The 24,670-nt window shown below is 45.7% G+C and overlaps 1 protein-coding gene across 8 annotated transcripts in view; it reads left to right on the forward strand.

Moving 5' to 3' along the window:
• RNF157 (ring finger protein 157) overlaps nucleotides 1-24,670 on the forward strand; it is a 186,543-nt gene that overhangs the window by 151,731 nt on the left and 10,142 nt on the right. For 3 of the 8 annotated variants that reach the window (XM_029600445.1, XM_029600447.1, XM_029600444.1), the window contains 3 exons: nucleotides 5,786-5,848; nucleotides 6,322-6,370; nucleotides 24,287-24,391. In XM_029600445.1, the coding sequence (XP_029456305.1) occupies nucleotides 5,786-5,848; nucleotides 6,322-6,370; nucleotides 24,287-24,391 (217 nt within the window). The remainder of the gene's footprint in view (nucleotides 1-5,785; nucleotides 5,849-6,321; nucleotides 6,371-24,286; nucleotides 24,392-24,670) is intronic. The other 5 variants (XR_003856533.1, XR_003856532.1, XM_029600446.1 and 2 more) reach the window with 3 other exon arrangements.

Below are 24,670 nucleotides of genomic sequence, written 5' to 3' on the forward strand. Positions count from 1 at the left end.
AAGTAGAGGTGATAAAGGACACCCTTGCCTTGTTCCTTGGTGAATAGGAAAAGGTTTTGTGTAGCCTCTAATGATCTTAATACATGCTCTAGGTTCTGTATACAATGCTCTTACCCAATCCAAAAAATGCCCTTCTAATCCCATCTTTTCCATTACAACAAATAGAAACGGGCAATGTACTCTATCAAATGCTTTTTCAGCATCAATAGTCAAAAGAATAGATGGGATATTGTCCTGTTGCACCACCGAAATAAGATCTAGGATTTTCCTAATATTATCGGACGTGGATCGTCCCGGCATAAACCCTGCTGGATCGTCTTTGATCAGCTTCGAAATCACTGATCGCAGACGGGTGGCTAATATCTTGGCCAGTATTTTCAGATCAATATTGATCAAAGATATAAGGCGATAAGACCCACATAATGTCTCATCTTTCCCGGCTTGGGAAGGATCGTGATCCCAGCTGGGTTGCCATTGGGCAGTAACCGGCCCCCCCTCCCTCAACGCATTATACATATCTCTGAGAGGATGCGTCAACACCTCAACAAATTTTTTATAAAAGAGGCGTAAACCCATCCAGGCCAGGGGCCTTTCCCATTTTCAGAGTTTTAATATCTCCCTGAACTTCCAACACCAAGACAGGAAGACCGAGGGTTTCCCCTATATTCTGTGGGATAGAGGGTAAAGTCATCCGACTTAGATAATTATGAATTTCCTCATCTGATACATCATGGTCCGTAGTATAAAGGGCTTCGTAAAATCGAGCAAAACAGGCTTTAATGTCTGGAGCACGAACCTGTAGGGCAGCCCTGTGAATCCTGAATTTTGTGAATATGGGATTGTAGCTGCTGGCCCTTAAATTTATGTGCCAGTAATTTGCTCGGCTTGTCACCCTGTTCGTAATATACCTGTTTCACAAGATCTAACTGGTATGCAATCCTATCAGCATCCAATTCTTTAAAAAATTGACGGGCCTCATCCAACTTTTAGAGATGTATAGGCCTCTGATTCTGTTTGTGGGCCCATTCTAAAATCTGGATTTGGCTTAACAACTGGGCCCTTTTCTCCTCTTTCTGTTTTTTATGTTGCGTCCCCAAACTTATGAGGTTGCCCCTCACCGTTGCTTTCAACCCCTCCCATATTGTCACAGGGGAAACTTCTTCTGTGGTATTGTTCTGGACATATTTTTCAATCTGCTTTTGTATTGTAATGCTATAATCTTTGTTTTTGAGTAAACTATCATTTAACTTCCAAAATCGTAATCCCGGATCGAAGGTTGGCATTTCCGCCTCCCAACAAATAGGTGAATGGTCTGACCAGGTAATGCATTCAATTTCGGCTTTCTTAGTAATATCACAGAGGGCCTTATCTATAAAGAAATAATCAATTTGAAAAGGGACCTCCACTCCCGCCTTCTGCAAAATGGCCGCCGCATCCTCCTTTTATGGTGAAGATTATCCCACATGGATATAACCAACGATATCTATAATGTTCCTTTCTCAGGGCTGTAGTGACAGGTTGAAAGTCTCTTCGTCTCTTTAGTGTTGCCGGTGAGAGATCATTATATAAAGAGAGAGCATGTTCTTCCCATTCAAAAGCCTCAAGCTTTCATGCTGCTTTCATAATGGCTTCTTTAACAGGAAAGCTTTGCAGACAACAAACTATATCTCTAGGGGCATTCCTGGATACTGCTCCCAGAGCTCTATGCGCTCTCTCAATATGAATTTCTGTGGGGACACCAGTGTCTGCTATGTCCTCCGCCGATGCTTTCAGTAGCGCTCCGCATATGAGCTGGACGACCTCTGCAGTGTTAGCATATGCCGCTTCTTCCAGCAGTCCGCGGATGCGGATATTATTACGGCGTGTGCGGTTTTCTAAGTCCTCCAACTTCAAAGCCGTTTCATCCTGTAGGGTATGAAGGCTGGCGATTTCTGTATTAAGATTTTTGATCCGCATGTCGTGATCTTCCAGCTGAGCTTCGCCGCCTTCTACGCGATGCCCCAGTTCTTGAATATCAGTCCTGAGTGTAGAGCTCGCCGCCCGGAATTCTTCTGACAGGGTCTTAATATCCTGTTTCAAGTCTTGAAACCACCCTTGGAGGTCTTTCTTAGTTAGAGGGACTTCACCGCCCGTCAAGTCCACAGAGGTGGGCTGGTTCTTGTCCCAATCTCCACAGTAATCTGCGGCGTTGGAGGCCTCGCTTAGGGCTGCGAATCTGGAGCCGCCTGCATCGAAAAAGAATTGTTGTAAATCTACCGCTTTTTTCCTGGTAGACATGCTCTCTACTCGCCCTCGTCACGATGATAGATAATTCAGAGAATATTAACTGCCGGAACCGGAGTAATTATGCTTTTTCTCTTAGGGGAGTAGCGGAGAAAAGATTTAAGCTGCCATCTTGGTCAGGTGACGTCACTTCCCCCTCCAGTGGGTCCTTGCTATCATCTGTCAGGGGTACCAACTAAACTTCAGTCAGCTCCCAGAGACTTCTCCCCCATGTCCATCGTGGGGTTCGTCCACCCATCAGGTCATACTTCAGACAGAGCTCTCCGCCCTCCTCAAGGTGGGCGCGGTGGAACCGGCCCCTTGCCTTCAGAGGGGCCGAAGGTTCTATTCGAGGTACTTCTTCATTCTGAAAAAGAATGGTGGCTTGCGCCCCATTCTCGACCTCCGGGCGTTGAACAAGTTTCTCGTAAGTGAAAAGTTCAAGATGGTCTCTCTGGGCATGCTGCTTCCACTCCTCAGCAAAGGAGACTGGCTTTGCTCCCACAATCTCAAGGAGGCTTATGCGCACATTGCTATCTTTCCCAGCCACTGGAAGTGCCTCTGCTTCATGGTGGGGAACGCATATTACCAGTACAAAGTGCTGCCCTTCGGGCTGGCATTGGCCCCCCACCTTTTTACCAAATGCCTCACGGTGGTGGCAGACTACCTCAGGCATTGCTCGGTGCACTTGTTTCCCTACCTGGACGACTGGTTGCTCAAGAGCAACTCCCGCTCAGAAGCCTTGCATTCTCTGACCCTGATAGTGTAGATGTTGCAGGCATTGGGGTTTGTTATCAATTTCCCCAAGTCTCATCTCTGCCAGTCTTCTCAGTTGGACTTCATAGGCACCAGACAGGACATTGCACAGGGATTGAGCGATCGTCCTTGCCTTGCTGGCTGCCCTTATCCGAACAAACTGAGGGTATCAGCCCGCCTTCTGGGCCACATGGCCTCTGTCCATGTGACCCCTCTGGCTCGCCTCTGTATGAAGAGGTCCCAATGGACCTTGCGGTCCTAGTGGCGACAGGCTTCCCAGGATCTCAAGGCTCTGGTCACAATCACAGACCCTCTGCGAGTGTCCTTCCTGGTGGGAAGATCTTTCCAACCTAGAAAAAGGACTTTCCTTCCGAGCCTCTCCACCCCAGGTAGTTCTCACCACCGATGCTTCTCCTCAGGTTTGCAGAGCCCATGTGAACGGTATCCACATGCAGGGTCTCTGGACTGCCTCCGAAGCCCACTATCAGATAAACGTCCTGGAGCTTCGGGCAATCCGTATGCCTTATGGGCATTCAGGGACCAGTTGTTGTTCAAGGAAGGCCTAATTCGGATAGACAGCCAAGTTGCGATGTGGTACATCAACAAGCAGGGAGGCATAAGCTCACTCCTGCTGTGCCTGGAGGCGGTGCAAATGTGGACTTTGACCCTCTCGCAGGGAATGTGTCTGTGTGCCACGTACCTGCCTGGTCATCTGAATGTCCTGGCGGATCATCTAAGCCACTCCTTCCAGCCTCATGAGTGGTCCCTCCACCCGGGGGTGGCAGCCGAGCTGTTTTGCCGCTGGGGCATGTCGGAGGTGGACCTCTTTGCCTCCCCTCTCAACTACAAGGTGAGCAAGTTCTGCTCCCTAGTGTCGGGGGATGGACATCTGCCTGCGATGCCATCTCCCTCCACCGGGGGAGGGGCCTGCTGTATACATTCCCTCCTCTGCCGCTCCTGCTGAAGACGTTGCTGAAGCTTCAACAGGACAGTGGGACCATGATCCTGGTGGCATCCTTCTGGCCACGTCAAGTCTGGTTTCTGCTTCTGCAGGACTTGTCAGTGCAGGCCTCCATCCGGCTGGGGATGGCGCCCAATCTTCTCTCAGAATCAGGGCACCCCTGCGCCATCCAAACCTCAGAGTGTTGGCCCTGACGGCTTGGATGTTGAGCGCATAGTCCTTCAGCCTCTTGCGCTCTAGGTCTGCATCTCCCAGGTCCTGGTGGCGTCCCATAAACCCTCCACCAGGAAGTCCTACAGCTTGAAATGGAAACTACCGCTTGGCTTGGATCCCTTCTCCTGTTCCCTTCCTCAGCTGTTGGACTACCTGTGGCACCTCTCTGAGTCTGGGCTTCAGACCAGCTCGGTCAGGGTCCACCTGAGTAGTGTCAGTGCATACCATCGAGGTGTCGCTGGCATGCCAATTTCTGTGCAACCTCTCGTAGGCCAGTTTATACGGGGCCTTCTCCAGCTGAAGCCCCCTCTTTGGCCTCCTGTTGTGGCCTGGGACCTCAACGTTGTCCTGGCACAGCTCATGCGACCCTCTTTTGAGCCGCTGAAGTCTTGCGACCTGACCTGTTCCTTACCTGGAAAGTTTTGTTCCTGGTAGCAATTGCTTCAGCTCATAGGGTCAGTGAACTTCAAGCTCTGGTGACCTACCCACCATATTCGAAGTTCTTCCATGATCGTGTGGTGTTGCATGCGCATCCGAAGTTCTTGCCTAAAATGGTTTCAGATTTCCACCTTAATCAATCCATCGTATTACCCACCTTCTTCCCCAGGCCTCATTTCCACTCGGGGGAGCAGGTCCTTCATACTTTGGACTGTAAAATTGCAGTGGCTTTCTTTCTGGATCGTACAGCAAGCCACAGACAGTCCACCCAGCTCTTTGTCTCTTTTGATCCCAACAGACTGGGAAGGGCAATGGGTAAGTAGACCCTGTCGAACTGGTTGGCAAATTGCATTGCCTTTTGCTCTCAGCAGGCAGGCCTGCCGCTTGCCGGCAGAGTAAAGGCTCAATCTGTTTGGGCCATGTGGCATCGGTAGCTCATTTATACACAGTCCCCGTTGCTGAGATTTGCCGGGTCGCAACCTGGAGTTCTCCTCACACATTTGTGGCTCATTACTGTTTGGTCAAGGATGGGCGTCAGGACAGTGCCTTTGGTCAATTCGTCCTCCGTAACCTGTTCCAGTCCTGAACCCAACCTTTCCTTCCTGTGCTCTGTGGGAACCAGACACTCCTCAGCTGACCTACAGCGTCGCAGTTGTTGTGCTCATTGGCACCTTGTTCGACCGCTGTTGGTCTTCTCTGTTCATTTGGACAGTCTGGAGCTTGGTACTGATCTACATGTGAGGACTACCATCCTGCTTGTCCTAGAAGAAAGTGCAGTTGCTTACCTGTAACAGGTGTTCTCCTAGGACAACAGGATGTTAGTCCTCAGGAATCCCGCCTGCCTCCCTTTCGGTTTGTTTTATTTTTTGCTTGTATTTTTCATCTATATTATGAGACTGAAGGGGGACCTCGCGTGGACATGCGGATAGCGGCAGGCTGGGCATACTCAGTGGGCTGGTCAAAGCTTCTAGAAACTTTGACAAAAGTTTTCCGTGCCGGGCTCCATCGGATGATGTCACCCAGTACAACACATGTGCGGACTAACATCCTACTGTCCTAGGAGAACACCTGTTACAGGTAAGCAACTGCGCTGTCTGGACAGAGTTGCTGAATAGTGTCTGCCTTCTTTATCCCTTGTTTTCTCCTTATTTTCAGTTGACACCTGTGGAGTCTCCAGATATAAATTTCAGTGTCTCGGCAGAAGAGCTAGATGCAGAGGTAAATTCCCTTACTTCAGCCAATCCCAACCTTGAAGGGGATGAAGGTGGTAGGGATGGGGGTGTTTTCAGTCTTGCACAATCTGTCAGAAGAATGGGCATTTTACATGGGACTGTGTGATGATGACCTTCCCGCAACCTTTATAAGGAAGGTTGACAGGAGAAAAATGTCATAAGATACTCGGGCAGTCCAGGTTCAAAGAAGACAGCAAATGCTCAAAAACTCAAAAACCTCATCCCCCCCCTCCCCCCGCCCCCTTTTGCAAAAAGACAAATTCCCAGGTTTGAAGAGAAGGGTGCAGTGGTACTTGGAGTTTGGGGGAAAGTGGGAAAAACCAGAGAAAGAGGCAGGCAGGAGAAGTCTTGGGTGGCTATGAGCTGTCAGAGTGGATAGACAGCAAGGGAGGGGGATGGGGAGGGAGGGGAGGGTGAATCGTTGCTCCAGACATTCACTATGTGTTTTCTGTGTCCCAGGGGAATGATGTCATGGAGGAAGATAGCAGCTCTCCCACCCAGGAAGATGGTAACAGACATGAGATGTGTTTTTATTTATTTATTTATTTATTTATTTATTTTTAAATCATCCCTTTCAATTCTGTTCTCCTTCACCTGTAGTAGATCTGGCAGCTTAGCGAGGGAAGGTCGTAGGGCGGCCGAGAGCTAGGGGCCTTCAGGCTGTGGGACAGAGCATTCAGAGCCTCCCTTCTTGGGCTGTGCGGTGAGCGCTCATGTAAGGGGAGATGAAACAGAACGTTCCCACGGTGCTCGCCGCAACTGCTCTGAAATCTCCGGCCGCGCTCCAGTACGAATTATCCGATGCAGTGTGAGATGGCTTCAGAGCTGGCGGGGGATATAATGCCCTTGCTGAGCAGATCTCGCAGTTCAGCTTCTGTGAGTGAGACGTCACTCAAGGCATTTGTTAGCTTTTTCTTTTTAGAAAATCATCCCCACTTTCCTTGCTCCTCCCCAAAAATAGACTGAAGCATAGGTTTTTGGTAGAGGATATATACTACTGTATCGAGAAAATTTGCATAAGTTTTTTTTTTTGTTTTGTTTTGTTTTTTCATATGGAGTAAGTGATAGTAGAACGTAGCTGGCAGTCTGTCTCTGGAACTGCTTTTCATCTTGTTTGTGATGTGCCTCACGTGGGTGACCAGTGTGTCTGAAAACAAAAACTTAAAAGCTTGAAGACCAGGAGGATTCTCGTACTGTGAAGTTTAAACATTTTAATACTAAAGCAAGCAAAAAAAGATGTTTGTGCAGTCAGCCTCCTGTACGCTTTAAATTTTAACGAGTGCATCTTTTCTTGGTTCAGACAGGCACAGACATTAATAGAATTGCCCAGCTGGAGAACGTGCACAGGTTACTGAGGGAAGCGCACAAGTGTGTTTTTGTTGTGTATGACACTGGCCTTTTTTTTTTTCCCCCTCAAGGAAATGCTTTCATTTTTCTCTTCATTTTCCGAGCCTCAGAAAGCGACACACCTGATACAGCCCTATCCTTCGTTGTTGGCTGTGCCGAAGGTGCGGTGCACAATGTTTCTGCTTTCACCCCTGCCTCCGCATCACCAGCAGGGCACTATAGGAAAACCGTTAAAAGGAGGCTGGATCGGAGATGGTTTACACAGTTTGACGCCCTCCCCCCACCCCCCTCAAATCCTGTTTTGTTCTTGGGTGACCCCACTGGTGCTCTCCTTTTCCCAGAGAAGATGTTTTCGCCTTAGCACAGATGGTGCCTTTCATTCATCTAAAAGGCGGTTCAGCTGTACGTTTGCAGGAAACACTCGCTTAACAGAGCACTTGCTGAGAACCTGGTGCTGCCACATGAGGGACTCGCTCAGTTATGGCTTTTATGAATGCACCCACCCAATCTGATGCAGATTTGAATAAGAGCGCCTGAAAATGCAGCAGGGTCTAGGTCAACCCTGGCCTGGGTCAGGTGGAAACAATTCAAAACCACTGAGATTCTCTCATGGAAATGACCCCATGTAGCTATGTCATTTTACCAAAGAATTTCGCCTGGGGGTTGCTTCCCCCTTTTCTCCTAAGAACATAAGAAATTGCCATGCTGGGTCAGACCAAGGGTCCATCAAGCCCAGCATCCTGTTTCGAACAGAGGCCAAACCAGGCCACAAGAACCTGGCAAGTACCCAAACACTAAGAAGATCCCATGCTACTGATGCAATTAATAGCAGTGGCTATTCCCTAAGTAAACTTCATTAATAGCCATTAATGGACTTCTCCTCCAAGAACTTATCCAAACCTTTTTTGAACCCAGCTACACTAACTGCACTAACCACATCCTCTGGCAACAAATTCCAGAGCTTTATTATGCATTGAGTGAAAAAGAATTTTCTCCGATTAGTCTTAAATGTGCTACTTGCTAACTTCATGGAATGCCCCCTAGTCCTTCTATTATTCGAAAGTGTAAATAACCGAGTCGCATCTACTCGTTCAAGACCTCTCATGATCTTAAAGACCTCTATCATATCCCCCCTCAGCTGTCTCTTCTCCAAGCTGAACAGCCCTAACCTCTTCAGCCTTTCCTCGTCTTTATCCCTTACACGGATGAATGTTTCTGGAAATCTCCATTTCGTCGTCAGTTGAGAATGATGTTCCTAATAACTGAAGCAGTGAGTGGATAATCCTTTGCTAACTCAGTGCAGTTGTAGCCACCTTGCTATAGAGCAGACAGGCTTAAGCAGGCAGCCTCGGTTTTAACCCACGAATGGCTGAGAACTTTATTCATTTAAGCTCAGAATAACCCATTTTGCCTCCCCGTTTTCAGAGTTAAGGACCGTGCTGCCCCGTTTCAAACAAACAAAACAGCTGCAAGAAAGCAGCAGCCGCAGGGCGCACACAGGACTGCAGTTTGTAGTAGATCTTCTTTTTTTTTTTTTTTTTTGGTTTATCCGCCCTAAAAAAAAAAAAAAAGCAATATCTGTGCTCTTGGAAATGGGACTTGCAGCCTGACTTGTGACCGTGCTTGCGCAGAGCCTGTTGACCACCTGTGGGTGTGTCATCGATAGTGCAAGTGACTTACCTGAAACATGCATAAGCCGGAGGCGGTATAGGAAAGTGCTGCATCCCAGTTTTCTGCCTTTGGCTTGGGAGGTCCGGGCAGGCAGCACCAGCGGAAAGGGTTTGTCTTGGAGAACTGATTCCCAGATTTGGTCCATCAAACCACCCCCTCTACCCCCCCCCCCCCAAACAAATCTGGTTTTCAGGGTAACCAAAATATGACTCCTTATTTTGAGCCAGTTGCATGCATGTGTCTCATGAATATTCATTGTTGGGTATACTATTTGGGGTGTTCTTGATAATCAGATTTGGGAATCGCTCACCTGGAGCAATTATTTGCTGGTTTGTGGTTTTTTTTTTTAAAAGGACCTCCTATTCCTCCGAGCTGATTCTCTTACAGCATTCGCAAGTGGGGTGGAAAACCTTAACCAAAAACTCGCTTTCTCGACCAATTTGTTGCCTCCCAGCCCTTTGGGCTGCGGAATGCACCGTTAGCGGTTAAGAGTTCTCTGTACCCGGAGGTGCTGACTTTGACAGGCTCTTAACCACAGTCAGAACTGGGTGGGGTAAACATGCCTCCTGTAACTATTATATACCTGTGTATGAAACTCGAACTTTGGCGTGAACAGGGATTATTAATCAATGAAATTGTATCATATCCTGTAATACATATATTCTGTAAGCAGCCTTGAGCATCATGGGAAAGGTGGGCTAAAAATACTAAATTATTATTATTCCCCTTAAAATACATGGCATCTCCTTTTTTTCAAATTTCCCTGCTGATTTTCATTTGTTTTATTTTTTCCTCACTTCCCTGTTTCTTTTTTTTGTTTTAATGATACCTCATTAGCATTCTCTTTTTTTTTTTCTCCATGGACAAACTGAGCAATAATCAGCCACACAAATGGGCGATGTCATCTGATGGTGGTGAGATGGAATAGTTGACCTAGAGCTCAGAAGAATCAATAATCTATGCTATCACTGCATAAGTTTCCTCTTTTTTTTTTTTTTTTTTTTTTTTTTCTTCCTTCTGCTTGTGCAAAAGGATGCTTTTTTTTTGCTCTCTTCAGCTGTTCAGTGAATTTTTGCCTATGGGTTTATTTACTATTTCTTTTTTTTTTTTTTCCTTAAGTATTAAAAAAAAAAAAAATTGTCGTGAAATTCCCCCCCCCCCCCCCAAAAAAAAAAATCTAATATTTCAAAAACTGAGTTCAGTCTAGCATCAGCTTTCTTCACATTGGTGGCCAGCAAACGGCTGCTCCTACAAAATGACTTTATCTGACCAACATGACCGCTGTGTTCACTGCTTATGCCCATTGCATGATGTTGCTAACTGTGCTACCTATGCCCAAATGTTCCCGAGGGCCAGAAGATCAAGAAGCTACGTGCTCAGAGAATTTTTAAGTTCTCCTCAAGCCTCCGAGTCAGTAAAAAGGAAACCATCACCAGCTTCAGAGATCATCACCTAACTCAAGGTAGCCTTTTCATGCTAAGAGCAATGACTTTGATACAGCTCGGCACAGGCACCATTCCTCCTCAGCAAAGAGTGAGCTAAGCTGCGTTCCTCTGCATCAGAGTTCATATGAGTCAAAGCGCAGACTCTTTTGGCACCGACAGTAGATTGATGATTGGGAAGGCACCTTTGGTGCAGAACTTTAACTGTCGACAAGTAACAGTACCACATCCTTGTTGGCACCAGTATACAAATGTTGCCACCAGACAAACAAAAACAAGGGAATTTGTTCTGAATCCACTCCTTAAAAAAACCAAACCAATCTGTTGATTCTAGTTCCAGAATCATGGTAATTCTAGGATTCCTTCTCCCAAACAGAAACATCATCCTTTTATGAGGAAAAAGTGGCTTAACGTCATCAAACACCTTTTTACTATTCCAAATTCACCGCCTCTTCTGTCCCAAGTAGAACAAATGTCTCCCATTTTGGAGTCCATGGCCCCAAGGTCTGAAACTCAGTCTCCTATTTTGCCATATCAATCAAGACCAGAAATGATAGAAACTGAGTCAGTCTCATGGTTCACCTTTATTTAAGGATAGAATAACCTCAGATGACCTGCCTATAGTATTATCTGACTCAACAAGAGAGATCACTGTTATATGCTTCTGTCACACCACTCTGATACTGCTGAGTCAACCAGTCTCCCATCAGACCCATCTCCATATCCTCCCAGAAGTACATCTCTGCCGGAGGAGTTGTCCCAAAAATGGCAGAAGCAATTCTTTTCACTTCACAGGAGGAGGCAGTATAGTCAAGCCCCAAAACAAGTAGCGGTTATTGCAGTTCAGAGCACTACAGGAACTCCGGACAAAAATGTGCCAGATGCCCTTGTCTATTTTGCCGGTAGCAAGAAAATTAGATCTCGAAAACAAAATTCAACCTTTTTCTGATTATCAAAAGGTGCAATTTCCACTTGAGTCTGTAATAGTGAAATCAGTTTTGAAAAAAGGAAAACATTCCAAAATGTATTCTAGTATCTCTGTGAAAAAAAGATGCCAAGTGGCTGGATACCATGGAAAACAAATGTCCAATCAGCTATATTAACATCTAGGATAGCTGCTCAACTACAAATGGTACAATTGTACATAACTCCTTACAAAAGCTGCAAGACATGATGCAGTTGCTTCTTTTAGACTGAATCATTCACTCCTGTACTGTAAGAAGCAGAAGAATGTGGAAAACATCTAATTTGATTAGTTTATTGTGCATATAATACTACTTCCAGGATGTCTGCAATAGCTATCAAAACCGGAAGGAGCCACTTTTGTGAGCTTCAGATCTTTTTGAAGATGTTCATGAAAACTGATCATCCGTGCACAGATGATCTTTTTTGGAGAGATAGTAAAAGGAAATGGTGGATCTGATTGATGATACCTGTTCCACTCTCCTTACCCTTTTAGCAGCTGTAATTGAGCAGCCAGATATAAGTAAGAAAAGTCAGCTTTGGCACAACAGGGTCAGTACCATTAGTCAAGAAGGTACAAAACCTGTTCTTTTCAGCAGCTTTGCCCATAACACCACCAGAGCACGCCACGTGCTAGGAACAGAGGACAACCCAAATCTCTCCAACAAATGCAGCCAAAATGTAATCCTAGTTTTTAGCTGTAATGTCAAATAGCTTCCCTATTAGATTTAAAACAGCCTTCCAGTGGGGGGAGGAAGGCTTCAACACATCAGCCCACCATGGGCTGTGATAAAAACAGATTATTTAGTGTTAAAGAGCATGCAACAGGGGTACTGTTTGAATTTCAAATCTTCTCCCCCCACCCCGATAGTCCTTCAAGGAGTCATTCCATCAATACTGATCAGCTCCAACTCCACCAGCACGAGTATCCAGCCCTCCTGGCTGCAAAAGCAGTAGAGTCTATCCCAGTACCACCAAGGAACACAGGATTTTACTCCTAATATTTCCTTGTTCCAATGAAGATGGGTGGCCTTTGTTCCATTTTGGACCTCAGATTGCAACAAACACTTAAAAAAGAAATTAAAGTTCAAGGATGAACTCTCTAGGGACCATCCTTCCTCAGTTTGAGATCAAGGACTGCCTGATCACTCCAGTCCTCAGATGCCTTTCACAATTCACAAAGCTCACAGGAAGTTTCTACAATTCACCATATCCAGCATTCATTATCATGTTCTCCCTTATGGCCTTCCCACAGTACTCTGTGTTCACAAAATGTCTTGTTGCTGCTCACCTAAGAAAATGTTTGTTTTTCCACAGTTAGAAGACCGGCTCATATCCAGCTATATGCTTCAAAAGGCTCTTTGCTCCTCACTCTGTATGATAACACCTTTCAATCCTTAAGGTTCATCATCAGTTCCCAAAAATTCAATATGGAACCTACTCGCATGATACCACACAAGGTAAAGAAGATATGCAAACTCTGCAGAATAATACTTTTAGGACAGAAAGTTTTGCCAGTTTCATCATGAAATTTTAGGCAACATAGTGACAACAATCCATGCTACCCCTTCTACACATCTCGGCACGAGAGGCTCAGTGACACCTGAAGTTTCAATGGAACGAGTGCCTACAACCACTGTCACAAAGTGAATATATCCAGTACTCTCATCCAGTCCCTGACATGGTGACTGGATCTTTCAGATCTATTGCAAGGTCGCTTTTTCAGGCTTTTGTCAAGAGACCTGCAGGAAATGTGCAGTTTTCCATCAGACCATGGCTTTTGTATAACAAACTTTCATTGAACCTACAAAAAACTGACATAATTTGTCAACCATTCACATATGTAGTTCCCTCCACTTTTAACTTCGATAATCAGACTTTGAATATCTCAAGCAAAGTGCACATAACTTAAGGTGTTGTGATTGACTCTGCATTATCCATGCTGGCGCAAGTTAAAGCTGCTATACAGACTGCCTTTGTTGAACTCAAGTTACTTCATTGTCTTAATCCTTTTCTCAATCTCTCTTATTTTAGGACAGTTTTACAGTCCCTGGCTTTCTCGTTGTTAGATTATTATAACTCCTTATACATTGGAATTCCACAAAGCACAATCAGATCCCTACAAATGATTCAAAATTTAGCTATTCACTCAACATTTTCCCAGTTCTTCTCTCCCTACATTGGTTACCAGTATATGGGCAGATTCAATTCAAAGTGGCAGTAGTAATACATAATATTCTAATTAACATCACTTCTCTATGGCTCAGCACAACATTAAGATTATACACTTCCACAAGAACAATTACAGTCATCCAATTGACATCTTCTCTATACCATCTCCACAAAAAGCACGTCTCTCAACTACTCGTGAAAGAGCATTTTCCATCGCCGACCCAACCCTCTGGAATTCTCTTCCTCTCCAGATACTATAATATGCAAGATCCAAAGGAATTCAAGAAGGCTCTAAAAATCTTATTTACTGTAGCCTTTCCACCTTCAAATGATTAATCACCCACAATGCAACTTTGGCACAACAAACTGTTGATTAGTATTAATTTGTCAACTTGTTTTAATTTTATTGTTCTAAACTATTTTATGTATGCTTGTATCCCACCCCGAACTTTGGAGGGTGTGGGGAAACAAGTAATTTTAAATAATGTATAAATAAATGTATCTATTGTGCTGGAAATCAAAATCAGTCTTTAGATGCATGCTCATGATAGGTCATTGGACAATCACATAAGCTCAGGAACTTTAAACTTTGGGGAACTCTGCAAATAGATCTTTGTGACACCACTGAACACCCAAATCCCCACTTCCTGCTCCAGGAAACCAGCAAGGGGACAGTCTATTGACGGATGCTTTTTCAATCCCATGGATTCAAGGGGATTCTGTGTCGTGGTCCCCCCCCCATCCTCCTCCCACCGCCATTTCCACTTTATAGCCAAAACAATTCATAAATTAAGAGAAAAAATTCTGATACAGGTAACTTTTCTGGCCATGTTGAATTTGGTTTCTATGGCTTTAGCACCTAGCTATTCAGCATCCAATAAAATTGAGAATATTCTGATCCCAGTGCAACAGGAATCTCTTTCATTGCAATCTTCACTTTTTAGCTTTGACTGCATGGATGTTTCAAAATCAACTATGCAGTTACCTATGAAAGTGAGTAAAGTTATTCTGTCATTGAGAAAATCCTCTGTTAGAAGATCTTCTATTTGGTCTTCATGGGACTCTTTTTTAAAGTCCTGTCCCAGAGGAGGAAGTGATGTCATCGTGGGTAATGGCTGCTTGAAGCAGCAGCTCCCAACCTGATATACTTACTTCCCCTTCTAATAGTGATCTGTTTCGCCGGTTCTCCAAAGCTGCTCTGAGGAGTGTGTTTCAATATTGCACAGATGACAACTCAGGAAAAGAAACTCCTGATCTAAAGCAGTTTTCATACTCCAGCATGTCAGTGCATGGATTGGAGGGCCTGGACCACCAGGCAATTCCCACTGGCTTAGAGTTGGGAGCTGAAAACAGAGCAGCAGATGCAGGAGAGGCTCCCTCCATAAGAGAATTCCCACAGTGGTTTCAGGCATTATGAGGTGATATGTTGGAGTTAAAGGAAGGAATCGTTATCTCCATGGCTGAGATTAAAAATGACCTACTGGATTTGGGGAGACGCATATGGAGGAGACCGAATTGAGGCTGGATGACTGCACAGCAGATGTGACGCAGTTTCATGAGGCATGTGATAAAATGAATGCTGCACAGGAGCCAACCTAAGATTTAGAATACAGATTATGGAGATTGTTTCAAGGTAGTGGAAAGCATTTGCATATCAATTCTGGGCATAGAAGAGTGGGCTGATTCCTTTAAGGGTGCAGCTGGAAAGGGCCCATTGGGCTTTGGGGACACCCCGTGATAATTTGCCAAGAGATATCGTGGCCTGCTTTCATGAATTCCTTGTGAAGGAAAACGTGTTTGACAGTGAGGTACCATGGTGTTTTCACTTGGAAAGGACAAAATTTGAGATTTTTCAAGATCTTTTCTGCCATCGTTTGTAAGAGGGGGGAATTTAAGGCAATCCTTTCGGAGCTGCGTACCCAAAATCTGCATTGTCGGTGGCTTTTTCCATTTGCGTTCAGCTTCACTATTGAAGGAGTCACCTCCAAGGTCCGAATGGTATCAGAAGCAGTGGAGATCTTGAAGGCCGCAGGGATGGATATATCGAAGGGAAAACCTAATCATCAAGACAGACAAGTGCATGCGGGAATGACGCCCTCCGGATGGCAGAGAGTGGCGAATTGAGGCAAAAGGCCGAAGAGACAATCAAGTGGACCACCTTCTTAGTTTTTCTTTAACTCAAGAAGACCCAGCTTCAAGGACAATGTTTCTCCTAGGTCAAGCAAGATGATAGTCCTCACATGTGGGTTACATCATCTGATGGAGCCCAGCATGGAAAACTTTTATCAAAGTTTCTAGAAGCTATGACCAGCAGACTGAGCATGCCTAGGCTGCAACTATCCACATGTCCATGCGATGTCCCCCTTCAGTCTCTTCTTTTCCTTGGTGCAGTTGCGGTTCGTGGAGCTCTTTGATTTCCTTTCTTTTCTCGATATCTTTAAGTGTTTTTTCCGAATATCCTTGTCTGGTCCCACTTCGCGGTCAGTGCCTCCTTGGTGCAGTAGGTTTTTTCTCCCCTTTTTCCAACTTCGTGGTCAATTCCTGACTCCTCACCTTGCCGTGACAGCTGGTCATCGACCGCCTGCCGGGTGTGTTTTGTTTTTTTTATGGCATCGACCGGTTTTCGTCTGTGTCCCCAGTGCCCGCGGACCATGTCCGTCCATGGATCCACATGAGGTTTTCATCCTCTGCCTGGGGGCCTCGCACGACGTCCGCGGGTGTCATCTGTGAGACCAGATGATACCCAAAGGGTGTCGGGCACGCCTCTACTAGATGGAGAAACTTTTCGGGGCCCCGAATTCTACTCCCTTTACACTTGCATCTGTCTCATCGACGCCAAGAAATCGCAGGGAACTGTCTGACTCACTTCCCCTAGTACTTCGAAGGATCGGGGAGATGAAGATAGATCTTTGGTCTCCCCATTCTCCAGGACATCAGGATAGTCAGCTTCCTCAGTGCTGGGGAAAGACTGGGCTGAGAACCGAAGGAGATCCTGCAAGCATCGACACCAATCACCATCGACACACGATTCTGGTTCCAGAGTGGCATCGATGGCTGCGAAGCTGCCATCGAAGGCCCCATCCTCCGATGCCCCCAGTAGCCTGAGGCATTCCCCGCTGACACCGGTGCAGGCCACTGTGCCACCTTAGAGACCCAAGGAAGAGTCTGTGATGCCTCATCCCCCTCCATCAGTCCTGGTCTCTCAAGACTTTCAGGAGGAGTTGGACCACAGGATGCAGTCCGCAGTGCTCAGTGCTCCAAAGTGTTGAGCTGTCGGTGCCCAAGCCTTCGCCATCTGTGCTAGCACCACTGGACATCCTTCTGGGCGCCCTTCCAACGCAGCCAGTGCCCAAGGGGCCTTTGGCTCCCCATCGGCCACCGATGCCCTCCACTGGAGCGATCCCGATTCTCGGGTCCTCCAAGGAGGAAGATACGGCTGGTACCGTGTTTCCTCACCCACGGTTCCCCAAGCCTTTGCCGGATCACTGCGGCCTCTGGTCCCCTCATTGCCAGGGAAACCATTGATGCCCTCGAGGCCACCGAAGCCGTCAGAGCCTAGGGCTAATACCCCTCACGGACCTCGCCCACAGCATGCTGGTCCCAGTGAGGAGGAGGGGTCATATGACTCCTAGGGTGACAACTCCACGGACTCGTCCTTGGACTACTCAGACGACCCTCTTTCGGAGCCTTCCCCACCAAAGGAATGGCGTCGGTGACTGCCAGAAGACCTGGCCATTGCGGGGTTTGTCAGGGCTATGGCTGAGGCCGTTCCCTTTTAGCTCCTTACTGAGGATGCACGTCATAAGATGCTGGAAGTGCTTTAGTTCATTGATGCTCCTAAGGAGATCGTGGCAGTTCCTATCCATGATATCTTTAAAGACCTCCTCCTTCGCATGTGGGAGCACCCCATTTCTCTCTTCTCCTTTAACAAGAAGGCAGACGCCACCTACTTGGTGCAGCAGGCCATGGGGTTCAATAAGAGGCAACTCCCCCACCAGTCGGTGGTTGTGGAGTCCGCTTTGAAAAAGGCCCGGCGCTCCCGTACCCATGCTTCAGCTCCTCCAGAATGTGAGCACAGGGAGCTGGATTCCCTGGGAAGGAAAGTCTTCTAAGGCGCCATGCTGGTGGCTCGCATTGCCGCTTATCAGCTTTACCATGACCCAATACAACCACAGTCTCTGGAATCAAGTCCAGGATTTTGCAGAGTCCCTTTCCCAGCAACAGCAGGAGGCCCTCTCCGCCATCACCCTGTTGGATCTTGATACGGGGAAACCCGAGGTGCGTTCCACCTACGATGTTTTTGAGATAACGGCCCGCTTAGCCGCAGTAGGCATCGGCGCCAGAAGAATGGCATGGCTACGTGCATCTGATCTCTGTCCCGAGGTCCAAGACTGGCTAGCCGACCTCCCCTGCACGGGTGAAAACCTTTTCGGGGATAAGGTTTGGGATGTGGTGGCACAATTAAAGGATCATCATGATACCTGCTAGTGCCTTGGAAGGCCTGTCCTTGGCCAGAAAATCCTCCAGACAGGGTTCTCAGAAGCCCTTATGTTGGCAGAGGAAGTATTAGCCTCCGGCCGCCCGGGCTCATCCGTCATGCACCGGTTCCCAGGGCCGTCCTCGCCAACAGCCAGCGCCCCAGCAAGCTCCATCCACGGGTTTTTGACTGGCGGCGAGGGAGCATAAGTCAGTCTGCCATTCCCCTGGCGGTGGATCCCCTAGTCTGAGGCAGACTCATGATTCCTGCCTGCTTCCCCACGAAGTTGGGTTCTCCTCCGGTTTGTTTTATTATTTTGCTCGTATTTTGCTATGTTACGAGACTGAAGGGGGACCTCTCGTGGATGCTCAGTCTGCTGGTCAAAGCTTCTAGAAACTTTGACAAACGTTTTCCGTGCTGGGCTCCATCAGATGATGTCACCCACATGTGAGGACTAACATCCTGCTGTCCTAGGAGAACACCTATACAGGTAAGCAACTGTGCTTTATTTAAGGGTTTATTATTAGTTAGTCAGCATTCAAGGCTTGCGCTGCTTTATTATCATTGGATGTAGCTGGTCAGTTTACTTAAATTTAACTGGGGATGTTATTCTTTATCTTGATTCAGATTACAAATCTTTTCTAGTGGTCGGGGGTGAGAATAGGGTGGTGGTTTCTGATGGTGTCATTCCTCATAGAGGAGATCGGCCACTGTAGGGAGTGGTGGCATGCAAGGGAGTGGGCTGGGAGGGCAGAGGGGGATGGGGTTGGGGTTGGGGTGGTTTTGTAGAGGGGAGCACAGGGTATCGTAATTTTGATTCTGGATGAGATCCTGCAGGGATAAATGAAGGGTTCAGCATGGGGTAAAAGGGTGTCAGTGGTTTTATGTGCATTGCCACTTGTGATTTGGTATTTGATATGGGTACATTAAAAATAGTCTCGATGAATACTAAAGGGCTAAATTCTCTTGGTAAGAGGTGCTTATATTTTCCAGAAAGTAGAACATTTACAGGCATCGGTGGTCTTCTGCCAGGAGACCCACCTTAGAAGGTGTAATGAAGGGGGTACTTAGGTCTCAGCAGTTCCCTAAGAAATACCTAGCTTCTGCAACAGTATGACACACATTGTGTGGTGGGAATATTATTCTCAAAACATTTAGTGGTCAATGTTAAGGCTACCGTGAGAGATGCTGAAGGGAGATTTATAGCGGTTAAGTTGTTTGTACATAATACTCTAATATGGTAAATATCTACGCTCCTAATTCAGGGGCAAGGTTCTTTTTAGAATAAGAGCTCTAAGATGGTGGAGGACTGGGCAGAGCGTCATTTAATTACTGGAGGGGGGGATTTCAGTCTCACTTGCTATCCCTATCTGGATAATTCTAAAAGGGAGGCTGTGGGATCCAGGGTTTCACGTGCAGTCCTTAAACACATATCATCTGACGAGGGGTTAGTGGATATATGATGTCTTAACACATCTGACAATTCGCAACTATACTTTAAAGTCCACCAGTCTTACTCTAGACTGGATTATTTCTTAATAGATAAAACCCTGGTAGATAGGACAATAGATGTGAGAATGGGCAATATTACAGAGTTGGATCATGTCTCTGTTTGGGTGTCCTTTAGTCTCTCTCCAGATTGTGTGGGCAGGACATTTTGGCATTTGAATTATAGCTTACTGGATGATGCAGCTTATGTGGAACAGCTGGTGAAGGAGATACAGGAATATTTTGTAGATAATGAGACTCATGACTCTAATTCACTCAGTTTGTGGGAATGCATGAAGGCTGTAGTAAGAAGTAAATTGATTTCTAGAGCCTCATTTGTTATGAAAGAGGAGGGTGGTCGTCTAGCTTTACTTCCTAAAACAGCTAAGTGGGAACTTCTATATAAGAGATCATTAGATCCAAATATATGGGGTAAGCTAGAGCGGGAGAGACAGGAATTGTGGGCCTTAGAGCTTGCTAAGTTTGCTCATCATTTAGATCTATCCAAGCAGGTCTTTTTTGAATTTGGGAATAAATTGGGAAGATTGCTAGCCAGAAGGTTGGAGAATCATGTCACAAAAATCAAAGATAGGGATGGGAAATATTGTTGTTTTATAGTTGGCGTTCCCAAGCTGAATTCCTTTAATTCTCCCTCCCCCCCCCCCCCCCCTGTATCCTTTCAGCAAATGATTCAAGTGATAAGTCAAATAGTAGGAAAGATAAGACACCCTTATCAAGTTCCTCTTTTAACTTCAAAGGTGTCAGTATACCCCCCAATTCATCTTGATACATGCCCTTGGGCGTAAGTATAGTTTCTGTATTCATGTTATAAATTTAGATCCCAGTTGAAACTTTCCCAAGACCTGAAACAAATAAGACCAATTAACACTATCGAAGCCTTTTTAGCGTCCACTGCTGGCTTGCCTAGCTTCTTTGCCCCACACATCAGGTTGAGGACTCTACGAACATTTTCAGAAGCAAGTCTACCCGGTACAAACCCTGACTGATCCTCATGGATCAAGGTTGGGTCAACTAAATCCAGCCTGTTTGCTAATACCTTGGCCAATATCTTTAGATCAATATTAGGGAAATAGGGCGATAAGAGCCACACAACGTAGCATCACAACCCGCCTTAGCTAGAATGGTGTTGCCCGCTACATTTGCATTAGCCAAAAATGCCCCTTCCCACAAAGAAAGCTGAACATGGCAACCAGTGGACCTACCAGAACTGATTGGAAGGTTTTATAAAATTTGGCTGTGTAGCAATCTAGTCCTGGTGACTTGCCTAACTTCAAATCTTTAATAACTTGCACTCCTCCTTTAAAACTAGCAAGGCAGTATGCTTAAGATACTCTTCCATCCCCACCTCACTGGAATATAATTTGTTGTAATTTGTTGTAAAATGCAAACCAATACCACTAGAATCACACAATTATTTGCTCACGATATTTTATTTACCATAGAATCCCATGAGAAGTCCTTAAGGATGTTATTGGGTGAAATGTGTAATTTTAGTGTGGTATCAGGGTTCAAAGTGAATGAAAGCAAGTCCGAAATTCTGAACGTATCAGCTTCCTTAGAATGTATTCAAAGTTTGAGTTCTCATCTTCCCTTTAGGGTTGCTAAAGAATGGGTGAAATATCTGGTGGTGCAAATTGGTCCAGAGGGTGACCAGTTATTCCATTTGAATTATGATACTCTGGTTAAGAATATTTTTAGTGACCTTGATAAGTAGGACTGTTTGGAACTCTCTTGGTTGGGCAGCATATATCAACCATAAAAATGAATATTTTACCTAGATTTTATTTTTTTCAAACTCTCCCAATTGCCCTAACTAATCAGCTGCTGAAGGTTTGGCAAAAAGATATTTAGTTTCATCTGGAAGTGTAGACCTCAGGGGGTTGCGAAGGGGACACTTTATGTAAATAAGCCGAGGGGTGGATTGGGGGTTTCTAATCTAGAGTGGTATTTTGCTGCTTCCAAACTGAGAGCAATTATTCGGGCCGATTCAGTAAAATGCGCGGGAGAGCCAGCGCTCCGAGGCAAGCGCCCAGGCCACTCTCCTGGGTGCACGATTCTCTATGCAAATGAGGGCCCGCGGTAAAAAGGAGGCGCTAGGGACACTAGTGCGTCCCTAGCGCCTCCTTATTGGCAGAAGCGGCGGCTGTCAGCAGATTTGACAGCCGACGTCTAATTTTACCAGCGTCGGGAAAACGGATGCCGGCAAAATTGAGGGTGTAAAGAAAAGCAGTTTTTTCTGCTTTTCTGTACCCTATCCTGGTGACGGCCGAAATTAACGCCTGCCTTAGGGATTCCAAATCAGTCAGTTCCTGAGATAGAGCATAAGTTGTTGATGTAAGTACTGCTGGCTGCTAAAGGAGAAATAGTTTATAAATGGCACCTAACAGAGGTTCCTAACATATTGTCAATCCAGGGAAGGCTTCAAAGAGTGTATTATGTGGAGAAATTGTCAGCAAGTTAGGAATGGCTCAGTGTCCAGATTTGTTCACGTTTGGCAGCCCCTACCTTGTGTGGTTATCAGTTATTGCTGGAGCTAACATATAAATGAACCATATCACCCCCTGGTCAAACTGAGGTCAAATTGAGTTTGTTGGATGCTTCTTGTCTACTATTCACACCGTATTATATGACAGATTGTGCACGATCACATTCAGGATATATCATCAAGGCTTGCCTCCAGATGGGATTTTTGTGAGAGTGGGTTGTAGCGGGAGGGTGGGTTTCAGGTACAGTAACATGTATAATTATGCTTTATGTACTGGAGCGAGGTGTCATACTACCCTATTTAATTGTTGATTATGAGAACTTGTTTGCCTGTTCCGTATACTGAAGATGTTCAATAAAAATTTAAATGGAAAACAAAAAAAGGTCCTGTCCCCTGTTACTTTAATAACTCTCTTAAACTTGTCTAACTCAGGATTGAAAAGTAACTGTCAAATAGGGTTGCTACCTGGCTCCATGGTATAAGGAATAGGCTTATCCAGTCCTGGTTTTACCCTATTGCATGCAGGGGCTTGTAGTTCTGATTGCCCCATTGATTTACCTGGGACAGTCAGAACTACAAGCCCCTGCATGCAATTGGATAAAACCAGATCTGGATTGACCTATTCCTTATGCCATGGAGCCAGGTGACAACCCTACCATTAGAGTTCATCTTAGTCTTAGCCTAGAGGTTAGAACAGCGTGGTGAGAACCAGAGAAGGCAGGGTTCAAACCCCTCTGATGCTCCTTATGACCGTTGGCAAGTCACTTCACTCTCTATTACCTCAGGTACAAACTTTAGATTGTAAGCCCTCTGGGGACAGGGAAATACCTATTGTAGTGGAATGCAACTCACCTTGAGCTAAATATAAGTAAATATCTCCCAGTAACTTTCATTCCTGTAATCTTAAATATATATTTCTTGCTCAATTCATGAAATCACCATTTGAGCCTTTAGCAAACAGCAGAACTAAAGTTCCTTTCTTGGATGGTATTGTTTTTTTTGAAAGTTACTTTATTTCTGCCTGGAGAACAAGCAAATTGAAAGCCCTGGTCTCATACTCTCCACATGATCGTGGGTTTGAAAACTCACTCTAAATTTCTGCTAAAAGTGGTCTCCATTCCACTTAAACCAATCCATTGCGTGGCCAACCTTTTTTTTTTTTTTATAAGGGCAAACATGCTGTTCATACGTTGGACTGCAGAAAAGCTTCATCGTTCTGTTTGGAGAGAAGAAAGTCTTACAGATGGTCTTCCCAACTATTCATCTCTTTCAACCCTGTCAAATAGTGTTTCTCAGTTACAAAAAAGGACTCTTTCCACTTGAATTTCTGATTTGCATCTCTTATTGTTACATTCAGTCGGGACAATAACTTCAAAGTAAAGTGAAAGCCCATCAAGTCAGACCCTTAGCCCATCCTCGCTCTGCTTCTATAGAAGATATCTGCAAGGCTGCCCACTTGGTCTTCTCTCTGTGCCTTTAGTACTTCTAACTGCCTAGAAAATGCCTTCACGTCAAGGCAGCAGTGTCGGCCAAGCAGTTCTCAAAAGGCTAATGCCTTCAACTCTTCATCCAACCTCTGACAAAATATGGGTTGCATGTTCCACTACAGAACACTAAAAACATTGCAGATGCTTACATGTGACTCTCAGCTTGGGAGTCGCCCATGTGCATGGCTGATTATTGTCCTGCTTGTTTATGGAGAAAGCCGTAAGTTGCTTACCTGTAGCAGGTGTTCTCCCTAGACTGCAGGACAAATCGGCCACGCACTCACCCTCCTCCTCCCGTTTAAGAGTTGAAGGTCAGCTTGCTATAAGGGGGACTCGTAGTTCGGCAGTGGCTGCGCGGGAACACCTGCACGTGCTCAGGCTCTTCTTCAGTTGTTGTCTGAGCCCTGCAAAGAGCTTTTCCATCTTGATGCTATCAGATGACGTCACCCACTTGTGAAGCTGATTTTTTGTCCTGTCGTCTGTGGAGAACACCCGTTACAGGTAAGCAACTTCGCTTTCCTAGTCACTTTCTCTCCGCCTTCCCCATGTACTGTTTGTATTTTAGTATGCCAAAATGTTTGTTCTTGTAGCCCTCCACTGCACAAAATGTCAAAACGCTTTTTCGCCTCTCCCCTCCAGAAGCAGATGGTGGGGGAAAACAGCTTGAAATGTGCCCAGAAAGATTGTCTTTATTACTCACACTCTCTACCGAATCCATATATATATATATTTTTTTTTTGTGCCTATATTCATTTGATTTTCTTTATATTTGTGTTATTGCAAGTTTTTTTTAAAGTAATAAAGCACAAAAAGAGTTAGCAATAGTGAAGCCCGAAGCTAAGCCTCTCTAACTGCATTAACTCCGTTACAGGGCAGAGGACAGGTGAATTCCTAGGTATCGAGTGTGGTAATAACAATGACATCGCTCCCGAAAAAACCCTGGATAATAAGCTCAGCACTCAGGTCTGCTTAGCTGGTGAGTGGCAGTCTGCTGAACATGAACTCCACCCCCGCCAAAAAAACTCTCACCCCTGCCTCTCCTGAACTCCTGCCTTCCTGCCATGCCCATCAGACCTCTCCTCCCCCCCCCCCTACCATACTGGAGCTGGGCTGGACCAGTATACTGGACACATGGGTGTGCTCCTACGAGAGCCGGAGGTCAGTGGCTAAGAGGGAGGAGTGTCATCCCCCGAATCCTTGCTTCACCGTACCGAGAAACAAGCCATATATGCATTTTCTGACCTCTTCTCCAACT

The sequence above is a fragment of the Rhinatrema bivittatum genome, chromosome 4 (assembly GCF_901001135.1).
Source record: "Rhinatrema bivittatum chromosome 4, aRhiBiv1.1, whole genome shotgun sequence".
Taxonomy (NCBI): domain Eukaryota; kingdom Metazoa; phylum Chordata; class Amphibia; order Gymnophiona; family Rhinatrematidae; genus Rhinatrema; species Rhinatrema bivittatum.